Raw genomic sequence first — 14933 nt, forward strand, 5'->3', positions numbered from 1 at the left:
TGAAAGTGCTGTCTGGAAACTGATGTTAGGGTGTTTTTTTTTTTTTCTTCAAACGGCGAATACTTGCTTTTGCTGGTTTTTAAGGTCGCAGGGAAGGCAGAACTCTTGTAGGCACATTGCGGTGCCAATGTTTATTGCGGCGATACCATAAATACTGTGTTTGTGGTATTAAACAGTTGCAGTGTCTGGCAGGAAAGAAACTTCAGCGATCGCGGAGGCGGCGCGGCCCCGCCGGCAGCAGCGCGGATTCCGCGGGGAGAGCCTCCCGGTCCCTGCGCGGAGCGCTGCGGAGGCTTAGGGGCGGCCCAGGCCGGCAGCCCGTGGCGGTGTACTTGTAACCCCGGGCGGGGTCCTCCCTCTCTGCCGCCGGGCTGGCAGGGGGCCGTGTCCCCGAGCACGGCGGTGCTGGCTGTGGCCCTGGCGCGCGGGACCCTCGTGTGGGATTTTCATGAACTGAAGAAACAACCAGGGTGAGGTTTGGCCCCGTCCCCGCTTCCCCTTCCACCAACAGGGAAGGGGAGGACGACGGCGAAGGAGGCTGTGGTGTGCGAGTGGACCGAGACGGGGCGAGTGCTCCCGGGCTCCGACGAGGGCTGGGCCCCAGGACACCCGCCCGATGGGCAGCGGTGGTGCCGCCCTGCGGCTGAGGGGCCGCTTCCCAGCGGGGCGCGCGCGCCACGAAGCCCCTGTGGCGGGACCCTGCCGAGCGGCGACCGCCGCCGCGCGCCTGAGGTAAAGCGGCGCGAGCGCGCCCCGCCGAGCCGCCCCTGACCCGGCGCGGCTCGGCCCGGTGCAGGGGGGTGCCCGCCCACTTGGGCGTTGCTGCCCATGCTGGCGGCTCCGCCCCCTCCCGCGCTCCGCTCCGCTCCACTCCGGGACTGCGGGGAGCCCGGGGAAGGCGGTGGAGGTGCGGACACCATGGCTCGGGTGCTGAGCCGGGACCCGGTGGACATTGAGGTACCCACTCGCCCTGCCGGGACGTGCGGCTGTCGCTAGCGGGGAGGGGGCTCTGCCCGGCGGCGGCGCCGGGGCCGGGAGCGCCCAGCAAAGTTTGGCTGCGTTAGGAAGTGCCTTGCCGCTGCCCGCCAGCGGCGCCCGGGGCCTCGCTCCGCCGCGGGGCCGGCTGTCGACATCCCCGGCGGTGCCGGGCAGAGCCGGTCCCCGGGGCTGGCCTGCCGCCCGGGCAGCCGCAGCCCTTGTCGGGGGTGGCCGTCGGGGCAGCGGTGACCTGAAGCACCATTCCGGCTCTCGCCCCCGCGCCCGCCTCCCTCGCCCCGTTGAGCTGGGCAGCCGCACGGCCGAGGGGCGTGAGGGGGCGGTGCCCGGTGCCTCCCCTTCTCCTCGCCGCCGCCTGTCCCTCCTCGCCGGCGAAGTCGAGGGCTGGGTCTGGGCGAGCCACCTCCCCCGCGGTGAGGTCGGTCACCCGGCTCTGGCAGGGCTGCTCGGGGGCCGTGGCCGGAGGAGGCCCTGGGCAGCCCCAGGGACCTCGGGCTGCCAGGCCGGGCCCTGCCACAGCGCCTCACGGCCTTGGCCTCGGTGGTCCGCAGCGGCCTGTGGGCCGTCGGAGGTGTGCAGGCCCTCGGTTCTCCACTGTCTGGCTATGGGCTGAGCTGAGCTGACATACCGCGCCATGCCTTCTGGCAGTAACACAGTTGCATGGAGTGCTGAGCAGGATGGCAGGATAGCGGCCTTGCTCCAGGTGGCTTACAGTACCTGCGGCGCTTAATGTTTTTGCGTGACATTCCTTGCCGCAGGCGGGACTGGGACCTTGGGCGTAGGGTCCGAACGTGGCCTGGTGCGAGGTGGAGGTGAGGTGGAGTGCGGCCAAAGGTAGTGTGGTGTAACGTGTGGCAAACTCCTCCTGATGTTAGCCAGGTTGCATGGCTGGGACTCAAGGTAGCTTTCCCCCCCCTTCACAGGACCTTGCACATGGCTATAAGCTTCAGAAGCTGTAGCTCTTTTAGGGAATCTACTGAAAACAAAATGATGACAAACCAACTTGTGCTTTGACAGTCTTGTTGCAGCCTGACACAACTGTTTGCTGTGGTATGCCTTGAAGTTTTAAATGTTAGGTTTAGGGTGGGCTATTGCAGGTCATTGAGGGCCTACCCATAATAGATGAACGTGCACAGCAGCAGCTTGAATACAACTGACCTAGAGGTGTTGCTGAATTTTGCCATCAGTTCTCATACGGAGTTTTTGTCCAGTCCATTTCCTAACTGAGCTGCTGCTCAGACCAAGACTAATGTCCAGAAACGCTCTTGCAGATACTCTCATAAAACTGAAACATGGAATGGGAAAAACTGCCTTCCTGGCAGTTAGGGAGGCACGGTGGTATGAAATCATTACTGTCTGTCTTTCACCAGCTCAGTGTTTTCAGAACAGCCAATTTGGGATTTTTTTTAACATGAAGTTCATTTTTCTATTACAAAAGTTTGACTTTAGCATTATAGGAGTACTTTCCTAAAATTGTTAATGCAAAATATTTCTGGGATTGCATATCTAGATATGTATGACTCAGATTCAAAGAACAATATATTCTTGTAGGATCATATGTTGGTAATAGTATGCAGCACTACATGATTTAGAAGACTAGCTGATGGACTGTGAAAAAGACTACTGGTTGCTTTACTCTCAGCTTGAAAATAGAAACTTTGGTTAGTATCTTCCTGTGTTTTTGTTTTCAGCGCTCATTTAGATTAGCAAGGAAATCAATGCAGTCTGCTTCTAACCAAATATATTGTCCCTTCCCCATCTGTTTGAATAAATTTAGTTACTGCATGATTTGTTTCCCAAATGAATATGTCAATAATTCCTGATAGTCTAATTGCAGCTCTCTGTGTTTGGTTTTTTTTTCCTGTGTGGGACTTTTTTGTGGGGGGGAAAAAAGGTAGTGCATTTTCAATAAAAACATATTTTATCTTTTTCTTTGAAGTAGGGAAAGTGCATGTTGGCTAAGCCTATATCACTAGATAAATATCCTCAGAAATTTGGTTGTTAAGAGGAGAAGTCTGTCAACATGAGCACTGGCAGTACAACTTGAATGTTTCAGTCACTTTCTTGGCTACAGTATAAAAATTGAACAAATGATTTCATGAAACTTATCTCAATGGTTAACATCTCACACAACATAGTTCATATAACTAAAATATTAAATATGACCTTTGGCGTCTTGGTACTACTTTATAATTGATTTAGAAGACTGATGTTGCTGGTTAAAAAGGAGCCAATAATCTGTTCTAGAAGTTGCTAAAATCACAGCCAATTCTCCAAGTTCTTTAATAAAAGAAAAAGTCCAGGAAGCTGTCCCTCAGTAAGCTTGTCCCCCCTGGTTGTTTTAGCCAGCAGCTTCAGCTCCTGGGCATCCTGTACCTGAAATCTTTTGGCCTAACTAAAGAAGATTAAATTACATAGATAATCTTGTTCTAAAATTCTGCGTTCTAAGTTGTGGAAGACTGTGTATGTTGTGAATAAAATATAGGGTCTTCTAAAAAAAAGTATCAGTGTTAAAAAATAAACAAAAATACCCAAAAGCAAACCAAACAAAAACAGAAACCCTGCCTTTTTTTTTTTTTTTTTTTTTTGAGAGGGAGGTGGCATCTGTCAGAATGTGTTGAGAATATTACCTGGGTGCAGAAACTCTATGCTAAAGGAAAGCAAGCCTATTCCCAAATAGCTACAGGTGAAAGCACCTACCTCGGATGTATGGTGCAAGGACTTCTTGTGGCTTTTTGTTTCTTACATCTCTAGATCTTTATAAGAAATTTGGAAATCTGTGGTATGAGGACAGCATTCCCTTTCTAACTTGTAACATGAAACTCTGTTAAGTGTACATTCAAACTCTCGGTAGTGTTTACAGGCTTCATACATACATTATCCAATGATATGCTGGGAAAGTCAGTCTTCCTTTTTTTTGCTTGCCTTTTTTTTTTTTTAGCTGATTCCTTACTCTCATTTTGTGTAAACCATACATAATTATATGCATTGGAAACTTCAGGGTTCTTTAAAGAATTAAAGTTGTCAGATCAAGTACTCAGAAATTAATGAATGGCAAAACTGTGACGTGCTGAGTAGAATCTTAACTCAGTTTCTTGAGTTCATGCAGGATGATACAACCTTGAATGACTCTGCATGCTGTGTTTCCCTGACTGCATGCCAGGCTTTCTCTGCAGTCCCTCTAGTCATCTCATTTGGTGATGTTTGGGTGGTGGGTGCTTTCTAACTGTCATCCAATCTACAGCTAGTGACAGAGGACTCCCAGCCTTCCTTGGTAAGGGCGGCTTCTCAGCAGAGCAGAGGTGCTTTTCCATGCTGTTGTCACAAACCTAAAACATTGACAGCAAACTAACACCCCTCCCGCCCAACGTACCTTAGTATGAAACAGCATTATCATTCTTACAGTAGGTAGAGAGTTTATTGGCATTTCACAGACCTAGCCTTCCCTCTGAATTGTCTGTTGCGTATGTGAAGGGGAGTTGGGCATTGATGAATAGGTAATTCCTTGCTGGCCCAGCAGCTGGGTACCTAGCATGCTGTCATAGCTGTTTCCAGATGTTAGCACTGATGCCTGATTTGTGAGAATAAATGGAAAAGTGTGAAGTGCTAGAACCATGGTCTGAAATAGCAATCTGGGAATTGTCTGAGAATTATCAGGGTAAATTTGTGGCACTTTCACAATACAGTGAAGTTGTCTCTGTAACTTTGTAAAGCTTTCTCTTCATTTAGCTTTAGAAACCATAGATGGCTCTTTAAATCACAAATTTTTGTTTGAAAAGTTATTATAAAATTCATCCATGTAGTTTTATTTGGTGTAACTTTAGAAAGGTAACATTTGCTGTGCTTCTCATGCACTGTACTCTTGTTTCTGTGGTGGTGTAATCCAAAGGTATAAATAAGTTAGTGTTGCCTATTGTGGAGAAAAGCTTTACAAACTACATTAACTTCAGGGTGAAGAGGAGTGTTTCTTAAGGGCCAGACTGTGCCCATTGGGTGTTGGCCTTAGTGAGGACACAGGAGACTCCAGGCGTTCCTCAGTGCATGTGTATGCTGATTTTCAGCAGCAAGATACACACCACTTTGAAGGCGGCTAATGAAGGTGGAATAAGGTTAGAGCCTGCTTGAGCAGCTCACCAAGGATGCAGTCAGTACACCTGAACCCAAGGGCTGCGGCTGGTTCTAGGATTGGGTAGGTGGGGGAACATGACTTCTTGTGCCCTGCTCCCTGCTGCGTGCAAGGGCCACCTGGGAAGTGCCCCTAAGCCTCAAGGAAGCTTTATTGTACAACCTGCGGTTTCCATACTGCTTAAAGTAGCAGGTTCGATAGGCGTGACAGTTATTCTTTCCCTGGGATATATACTTAGCAGGTGCTATAAAGCATGGGCTGTGACAGCAAGGTAAGCAGGTTTCGCTTGTCAGGTTTATTCTTCTCCCAGTACAAATGGACTAGAACAGTGAAAGACTGCAGGTAGCAAAGGCGATGCCTTGAAGGTACGTCTGAGAGCTAAGCTCAGTGTCCTCTAAAGGGGGGATAAGGACAAGGATTGAAAAATAAAGAATAGTGTAGAAACACAGGAAACCTCCAGCAACATAGCAGGGAATCCTACTAGTCAGCATGGCTCACAAAACTGTCAAGCAAAGGTTATGTGAAAAAATAGCTGAAGCTAGCTTTCTTTGATCTAGGCTAAACTTTTGTTTTAAAAAGCCCCAATTATTACAGTGTCTCTCTGTTGTAGAAAACCTGCTAGTTTTTTTCTGAAGTTCCATAACGAAGCTTTAATAGGTAGGACTTTTTAAAGTTATTGCTTTATAGCTTGCCATGATGATCAGGTGGCTGTTCCAGATTGATGGCTGTGTCTTCCTAGGGTCATTTGATGAGCAATCAGTGAGGAAACAAAAGTTCCTGTTTAGCTATTTTTGTTTAATGAATTTCTGAAGCTCTTTCATTGTTTTAGTGGTTTTGTAGTAGTAAACTCTTAGCTGAGTGGAACAGCAATTATAGCATGATTACCAAGACCTCGTGGAAGATTATAGACCACAATTATCATGTCTATCTTGGAGAATTGAACAATACGATTTACTCATCGGGTTACAACCTCGTCTAGCAAGTAGAAAGGAAAGTCTTCTGTTTGAAACATGTTATCTTTTCATGTTGTGTATGCAAATCCTGCTGATGCTCAAAGAGTTATGTATTGTCTTGCCTCTACTGCCAATAGTCTGCTAAATTGTAGCACTGGAATTCAGTACAGTTCTCCAAAATAATGATATTGGGGGAAAAAAAATTACTGTTGTGCTCATTTTCCTTCAACCTTTGAGTTTTAATGTTACTCGTGAATTCAACTTCCAATTTTTTCCACATTTTAAAAATTTTACTGTTTGTAAGAAGGTCTTTAAAATTAGACCTGCTACTCCCACCTTTTCTCATGGCTGGGACTTAGGAGAAACACAGACCGTTATGAGACTTAGGCAGTTATAAGTTAACAACTTTCAGTTAACAATTCTGAAAACAAGAAGGAACTGAAATTCATTTTCCTTTTTGCTATGTAAATGGATTTCATGATGATTTTATGTTGTAGACTGGACCTGAATTTTATTCTTTCTTCTGCTTAGTGTTACATCTTTTGAGAAAGTAAAACTACATGTTCATATAGGAAGCTGACATCTTACAGCAGGATTTTACCCAGCAGACGTGACAAGAGTGCAGTGGTGCTGGGCAGTCTTTTGAGAGGCATTTGAAGGGGTGCGGTTCAGCAGCGGGGCAGAACTTGCACAGCTTTCTGCGTAGCGGGGAGAGGTGCAGCTGTATCTGAAGGACTGGGGTTTGCTTGGACCTAAGGTTGCATAGCTACCTCCATCCTACAAGCCAATCTACATGCATGGTGCGGTTCGTGCTGCTGCTTTTCAAATGGATGCTTTTTAAAAATCTCCTGTCCATTCTATCCTATGCCATTTTGCCAGTGTCAGTGAAATGACCCAGGGAACACAAACATAGCTGGCACTGAGTTGGGAACACACGTCTACTTAAAATGTGGAGAGAAGCTGAAATTTGCTTGGCTGCTTGGCTGCAGACAAGCTGGATTGAATGTGTCCTGTTTGTTCTGGCTACACTAACCCTTTGACAGCACAGAGTTCAAATCAAAAACTGCTTTCTCTCCCTCCCTGGTTGCCTGGCAACCTCCCTCCTCTTATTAGCATATGATTTCTATTCCTTTTTTGATTTCATCAGTACAGTGTTACACACTCTGCTCCCTGCCCTGTGCCATCGCCTTTGAGATAGAGCAGGATTTGTGCCTTTATATGAGGCTTCGGCAAGTATGTGATTTGGCAAAGAAATCAAACATTTGGGATTAGGAAACCTTTGGCCATAAATGTCTTATCAGAAGCTCAGAGGGTGGCATTTGTGTGGGCATGTTATTCAAAGTCTTTTCGTTTTCATTTGGTGTCATTTGTATACTAAGGGAAGAATTCTTCTTGCAGATCAGCACAGCATAAATCTCTGGCATCTTTACATGTGCAGAGCATCAGTTAGTGAAATGTGCCAACAGAGATTGGCTACACAGATCTTGGTGGGGATTTTGTCATCTTGGTCTGTATGCAGTTCAAATGAAATGTCATAATTAAAAATGTAAATACCAAAAACCCCAGATATATCCAGGTCAAATTGGGACTGGGGAAGAAAGCAGGTAAAGTAGTAAGTGGAGGAAATGAACTAAATTATCTGATTTTGTTCTTATACTAATGCTTATTAGAAATAAGAAGAACATTTTGCCTTCAAAATGGCCAAGTGTATCCTTTTATGAAATAACAGGTGATTCAGACTAGGTCTTGAGTTTATCTTTAAATTCCTTTTTTTCTGCTCATAGACTCTTACAACTATAAGAAATATCCAAATCTTTTTTGTTGTTCGGATGACAAAGAACATAGGATTCAAGTGGGCAAGCTTCTTTAAATATCATTAGAAAGAAAACAACAGCAACAACAAAAATTAGAAGACACAGTGAGGATGAAATGCCAAGGCAAGTACATTTGAGGGCTGTTTAGATCAAGATATGTATAAGAGTTTTTTCTTAATATGATCTAATTCATAAGCTATTACCCAGTTGTAGTAGAAGTACTGTTCTCAGCCCGGATTTATACCAGAGGGATCCAGTTTTCCCTGCAAGCAGAAAGAATGCGAGTCTCTTTGTGAAGCAGTTTTGATATGTACTTTGTCCTCAAGATAGGGAAGGCTATGCAGTGATTTTTGAGCTAACTGCCTTACAACAGAAGACGACTTTATTCCCCTTAGACATGCTAGTCCTCCAGACGATGCATTTTCATATCAAACCCATGTGTATTTGTGAAGGGCTTAGGGTAAATGGAGGTTCCACATTAAACAGTGGTAGGCCTTAGTCAAAGCCATGAGGTGTTTTAATTCCTCAGATGTCAGTGTATTAGCACACATTGTGAGTGGTGGCAGGTGACTTAGTCTGTCTGGTAGCCACAGAATGTCAACCTTAGGTGGCCAGTACTTGGGTCACACTGCTCAAACTGGGGATGAGGTGAAATACATCCATACCTTTGATGTGTAGTCTCAGAACAAACAAAATAACACACTTTTTCAACATCCTTGTTTTCTTATGCTGTGGACTGAGTTGGGCAATTTCACTTCTGCCCTCTGTCAAAATACTTAGACCTTCTTATGAAACATCTGGTCTCACCATGGTCAGAGATGCCTCACTAAGGCAATGTAGAATTCTGAGTGTTTTTAGGCCTTGCAGAGACTTCACTATTTGGAATTAGGGTAAGCCCACTTATAATGGGTTTCCGGTATTTATACATATCGTTTTAGAAAGCTTTATTAGTATGACAAATATTAATATATATGATGCCAGTGCCTTATTTGTAAATTTAAAGTGATAAACACAATGAAGTCCTTGAAATGCCAAACCTTTCATCTCTGCTCTAGCCAAGGTTCAGTTTTATTTTCAGTATGACATTTGCTGCCTGAAGTGTTACAAGTGACTTGACCTTAAAATTACATTTATTTTAGTTCATTGAAATGGTTGGCCTTTCCAGTTCAACTTGACACCAACAGTGCAAATGGGAGAAGGCAGACATGATTGCCTGTGACTTCATTTGAAAGCTAATTAAAAAAATATCTAGGTGTTGAATCTAAATATTTTCATTTAGATGGGATGGTAGTCATCAGTTAAAGGCAATCATGGTGCATTCCGACATTTTAATTTCAGGTTCAAAAACAATTATATATGTAATTAAAGAGGGAAGTGTCCAGGCAGCCAAACTGTCTGATTTATAGGCCTTGCTGGTGTATCCAGTTTTTTTAGTAGATGTACCAGTGCACACCACTTTGAGAATGTAGAAATGAGGTGGAAAAATTGAAAGCTGCTTTGAAAGTTTGATGTTAGTTAATCTCTTCTTCCTAACGACGGACTTCTTTCAAGTATTAGTCATATGAGCAATGTCATTAGGTTTATATTTATTGTGGAGATATGGGTTTTATTTATTATGGAGATGTGTTTTCTCAGTCAACAAAACATTTGACTAGCTTGGAAAGAGTGAAACAAGCTGCTGTGTAGGAGATGCATAACTGAAATTGGGGCTACGGTTCCCTAAGATGGGGATGTTGGGTTGTGCTGTATGCTCTGTACAGGGCTGGCTGCCCAGCCTTGAGGGGGGTCCTCATACTGCCCAATCCCATCTCTATTGGTTGATTAAGGAATGATAATAATTGTGCTCTGAAGGGAGCCCTTTGCTGTCTTGAGATGAAAGGACAGAAGATAGGACACATACTTCTGGGAGGGGAGAAATGGACTGATAGATATGTGGAGGGATCTAGAGGGAAGGAGAAATAAAATAGGCACCGCAAGAAAGCTATTGCTGAATTTAACAATTACAGCATTTTCCTTTACAGCCTTTCAACGAACACACTGTTAGCATCTATACTAGCATCTAGCTCATTATGAAATGCTTGTTTTTGCATTGATTGTGAAGGGCATTCTATGAAACCCAGTTCTATTCTGCCTTTAACAATAAGTGACTACCCTCCCATCCAGGCATGTCTAGCATCCATGCAAAACTCCAGAATGCATATGTGAAAGTAGGTAGAAATGTTAGAATAGGTTATTAAAAATGTAGACCCATAATGTGAGTAAAGAAGATTGGAAGTATAAAAAGAGGTTTTACACCTGGAAGTTATTATAGTTATTTAGATTGAGCGAGAATAATAACCAATTGTTTTCTAAGATGTATGACACATTTATGAAAAACCTTGAAGGATAAATGGATCTTTTTAGTATGCTACTTCCACAAAGGACTTTATGAATAAAATAATAGTGAGAGAACTCTCAGTGGATGCTGAATACTGCTAATTGATGAAATTATTACTTATTACACTGCAACTGAACTCTGCTTAGAAACACTATTTTCAGTACAATTTTTTGAAAATGACAGCTGAAATGTAAGAGGCTTTGTATTGAAAATGAATAGTGATAATTTCTTGATATCTTTGAAATGAAGGATATTTCAATGACAGTTAAAACTGAGAAAAGTGATTTTTTTTTTTTTTAAGTGCTCAGATCATGGAAATAAAATTAACTTTTCTGAAATCAGTAAAGTAGACTTAATGTGGATTTATGATGCATTTTGAAAATAATTTTAAGTATTCTTATTTATAATAAAGCAGTCAATGATTTGTGTCAGTTTTTATATTATGTCACATATTAAGGTAAAAAATGAGGTTTGTGAGATAGGGTACAGTCATCACATTTAGGAAAACTCTAATTGTTAATTAAATCAGTATTGAAGAAGTACGATATCACTTAGTGCTGAGGGCAAAAATGGGAATGAGTACCAGATTTGGTTTTGATATAGTACTGATGAAATTAAAATCTGCTGTTCTTCTTGGTGTGTCATTTTAGGTCTATGTATTAGCTCTTACGGAATGTTATCAGTAGTTGGTGTGAGGATCTGTGTGCAAAGTATCATGTGTAGTGTAACGTTTTGGAATATAACTGCAGGTGAATACAAGATCTGATTTCAGGCTTAAGAAATTTGTTCATCAGTGTTAGAGGTATACCTCCCTCCCTGTTAATCTCAGCAATCTTCAGGACCTGAGGGACAAAGTAAGCTTGTGCAAGTTTACTGACACGCTTGCATGTAGGTGCGTGTGGATACTAATGACAAGAACACAAGATGGGAGATTAGACGTGGTTCCCAGACTTATTCCGCTTCCATTTTAAAGCTGTGTTTGATATTGCCCTTTTTTCAGTTCCAGTTGAAAATGCAAAACTTTAGAGATTTTAGTAAGCTTATACATAGCTCTTCAAAACAGATGGACGTGAGAGAGTGACAAAAGAGTTGGGAGGGGAAAAAAAATCAAACAAGATAACTACAACAGAAGCTGTTCTGGAACGCTAGTGATAAAATGCAGAAATGAAATGAATACAGAACAGAAAAAATGAAAATATTATCTATTCTCAAAAAAACTACAGTCTGAGTAAAATGTCAGCAGTAACCAATACTATTGACTGCTGAAGGGCTGTGTCCTCTTTGTTAGGGTATGATAAGAAATAGTTTTCAGAAGACTGTAGAATATTTATTCTTAAGTAAAGCAGAGTAGCTTGCATGCTGCCAAACCTTGGTACCAGGTGAGGACATCAGACGAATTAATTTAGGAACCCCAAGAATTATTTAGCACAAAAGCAAAGCTAGCTCATTTTTAACTCCCAGCATAATGTTCTCTATGCATTTAATCAATGAGCCTTTAATCAAAAATGTATAAGCAGTTTTAAGAGTTGTGTCAAAACTCTTTTAGTGCTGGAGCAGTGTTCTTGTCATATTTCCTCTCTGATTTGCTTTTTTAATCTTAGATGAACAGCTAATCAGCTCAACTGCATCCAGATTTGCCTTCTATCCTGGTCAGTGGGAGGCAGGAACATGGGGATGGAGGTCATCTCTTTCCAGGGTGACTCCAGTAACCATTAGACAAACAATAGCTAAAAGAAGAGCTGACCTAAAATCAAGCTGAAGGAGGTAAAGGCCAAATCCACATTGAATTGTTGGTTCTTCTGGCATGTTTCTGAAGGTGCCAGGTAGAGAACAGGAAGATCATAGAATCTTTGGGTTGGAAGGGACCCTTAAAGGTCATCTAGTCCTACCCCTCTGCAGTGACCAGGGGCATCTTCCAACTAGATCAGGTTGCTCAGAGCCCCATCCAACATGACCTGGAAAATTTCCAGGGATGGGGCATCTACCACCTCTCTGGGCAACCTGTGCCAATGTTTCACCACCCTCATTGTGAAAAAGTTCTTCCTTATATCTAGTCTAAATCTATTCTCTCTTAGTTTAAAACCATTACCCCTTGTCCTATTGCAACAGGCCCTGCTAAAAAGTCTGTCCCCATCTTTGTTATAAGTCCCCTTTAAGTATTGGAAGGCTGCAGTAAGGTGTCCCCAGAGCCTTCACTTCTCCAAGGCTGAACAACCCCAACTCTCTCAGCCTGTCCTCATAGGAGAGGTGTTCCATCCCTTTGATCATTTTTGTGGCCGTCCTCTGGACCTGCTGCAACAGGTCCGGAGCAGAGTGGCAGAATCGCCTCCCTCAACCTGCTGGCCACGCTTCTTTTGATGCGGCCCAGGAGACAGTTGGCCTTCTGGACTGCAAGCGCACATTGCTGGCTCACATCCAGCTTTTCATCCACCAGTACCCCCAAGTCCTTCTCAGCAGGGCTGGTCTCAATCCCTTCATCCCCCAGCCTGTACTGATACTGAGGGTTGCCCCGACCCATGTGCAGGACCCTGTACTTGGCCTTGTTGAACCTCATGAGGTTCACACAGGCCCGTTCCTTGAGCTTGTCCACGTCCCTTTGGATGGTGTCCCGTCCCTCAGGCGTGTCAACCTCACCACTCGGCTTGGTGTCCTCTGCAAACTTGCTGAGGGTGCACTCGATCCCACTGTCTATGTCATTGATGAAGATATTAAAGAGTACTGGTCTCAATACAGACACCTGAGGGACACCACTCGTCACCGATCTCCATCTGGAGATTGAGTTGTTGACCACTACCCTCTGGAGGCAACCATCCCAACAATTCCTCGTCCACCCATCAAATCCATATCTCTCAATTTAGAGAGAACGATGCTGTTGGGACTGTGTCAAAGGCCTTACAGAAATCCAGAAGGCGTTACAGAAGCTCTTCCCTTGTCCACTGATGTGGTCACTCCATCATAGAAGGCCACTAGGTTGATCAGGCAGGACTTGCCCTTGGTGAAGCCATGCTGGCTCTCTCAAATCACCTCCCTGTCCTCCATGTGCCTTAGCATAGCTTCTAGGAGGATCTGTTCCATGACCTTGCCAGGCACAGAGGTGAGGCTGACAGATCGGTAGTTCGCAGGGTGGTCCTTGCTACCTTTTCTAAAAATGGGTGCAATATTTCCCTTTTTCCAGTCTCCAGGGTCTTCACCTGACTGCCATGACTTTTCAAATATCATGAGAGTGGCTTAGCAACTACATCGATCAATTCCCTCAGGACTCTGGGATGCATCTCATCAGGTCCCATAGACTTGTGTATGTTCAGGTTCCTCAGGTGGTCATGAACCTGAACTTCTCTTACAGTGGGGGGAATTTGCTTCTCCAGTTCCCATCTTGCAGGCCATCCCCTTGAGAGGTGTGGGAAGAGACACTGCCAGTAAAGACTGAGGCAAAGAAGTTGAGCACCTCAGCCTTCTCATCCATTGTTGCCACTTTGCCAGCCTTGCTCATCAGTGTGGTTACACTTTCTTTGACCTTCCTTTTCTGGCTAACATACATATAGAAGCTGATCTGAGACAAGTGTTTGTTAATATTTCTATCCTAATTGAATGACAGCTTTGTGGTCTTGTGTCTTGTAGTGTAGGAAAAGGGAGATTTGTCCTGTCAGGAAGATAGGAATTTTATTTTTGCAAAAGTTGTCCTGGTTTCGGGCAGGATAGAGTTACTTTTCTTCATATTAAGTCCAATACATAACTCTTTCTGCAGCTGAAATACAAGGCTTTAGAATAATTGCGTTATGTTTATAGGAGAACTGCTTAACTATATTTTTAGAAAGCGTTACAAGTGATAAAAACAATAATTCTTCCCTGTTCAGGTCTCATAGCAGAAATGCAATTTGTCTTAAGTAAAAGAGTTGGAAAATAATACTAAGACGTACAACACCCTTTATAAAGTATTTTAAAAATAAGTTTTCTCTATAAGCATATGTCAAAGTATGATAGATCAGAATCCAAATGTTTGGTGGCATGTTTTTAGATTGGGCAGCCTAATCTGATTATCCTATTTTTTTTTAAGAGTATCCCCTCTGCTTCTGGCCCACGCATTCAGCAGTACTTAATGTCAATAAGATTTAAAAATCAAAATTGTTGAATAAGAATGAAGAAGTCCAAGGAATTGCTTTGTATTCCCCCTTATCAGTGTACGTTCCATTGTCATATGTAACGAATGTGATGCCCTGTGTATTTCCAGAACATCACATTTCTTTGCTTAAAGGTGTTATAACATAGGATCACCGTGAGCTTCTGCAACAGAAGACAATGTACATGTTAAAATGGAAAGGAAAAATTGGCAAGCTTCCTCTTGCCTTACTTGCATGGGCTGTTAAATTTTATTGCTTGAAAATTGGCTGTGTTGTTTTTTTCAATTATCAGACATTTGATAATATTTTAATATGTAACTTCACACATCAAACCTGTACTGTTTATAGTATGTAATTAACAAATTCTTCACACTTCCGTTTTCCTTTTTGATCAGGATTCTCTGACGTTTATGCAAAGTTAATAGAAAATCAGTAGTTCTATTGTCAGTTTTGTATTTTACTGTTGTATTAAACAGTTGCTACTGAAATTTTAGTAGAACTTTGCATATTAGTTGCACATAGGTAAGTTTACTTGTTCCTTCTTAATGT

At 43.4% G+C, this 14933-nt stretch overlaps 1 protein-coding gene across 2 annotated transcripts in view; it reads left to right on the plus strand.

Annotated features, from left to right (window-relative positions):
- Window positions 1-918: 918 nt before the first annotated feature.
- The window catches only part of DPYD (dihydropyrimidine dehydrogenase), a gene marked incomplete at both ends in the record, with an annotated part of 369496 nt that continues 355481 nt past the window's right edge, over window positions 919-14933 (plus strand). For both annotated transcript variants that reach the window (XM_082002991.1, XM_082002992.1), the window contains one exon: window positions 919-957. In XM_082002991.1, coding sequence (XP_081859117.1) covers window positions 919-957 — 39 coding nt within the window. The remainder of the gene's footprint in view (window positions 958-14933) is intronic.

This window comes from Phaethon aethereus (genome assembly GCF_964289735.1).
Source record: "Phaethon aethereus genome assembly, chromosome: 8".
Lineage (NCBI taxonomy): Eukaryota > Metazoa > Chordata > Aves > Phaethontiformes > Phaethontidae > Phaethon > Phaethon aethereus.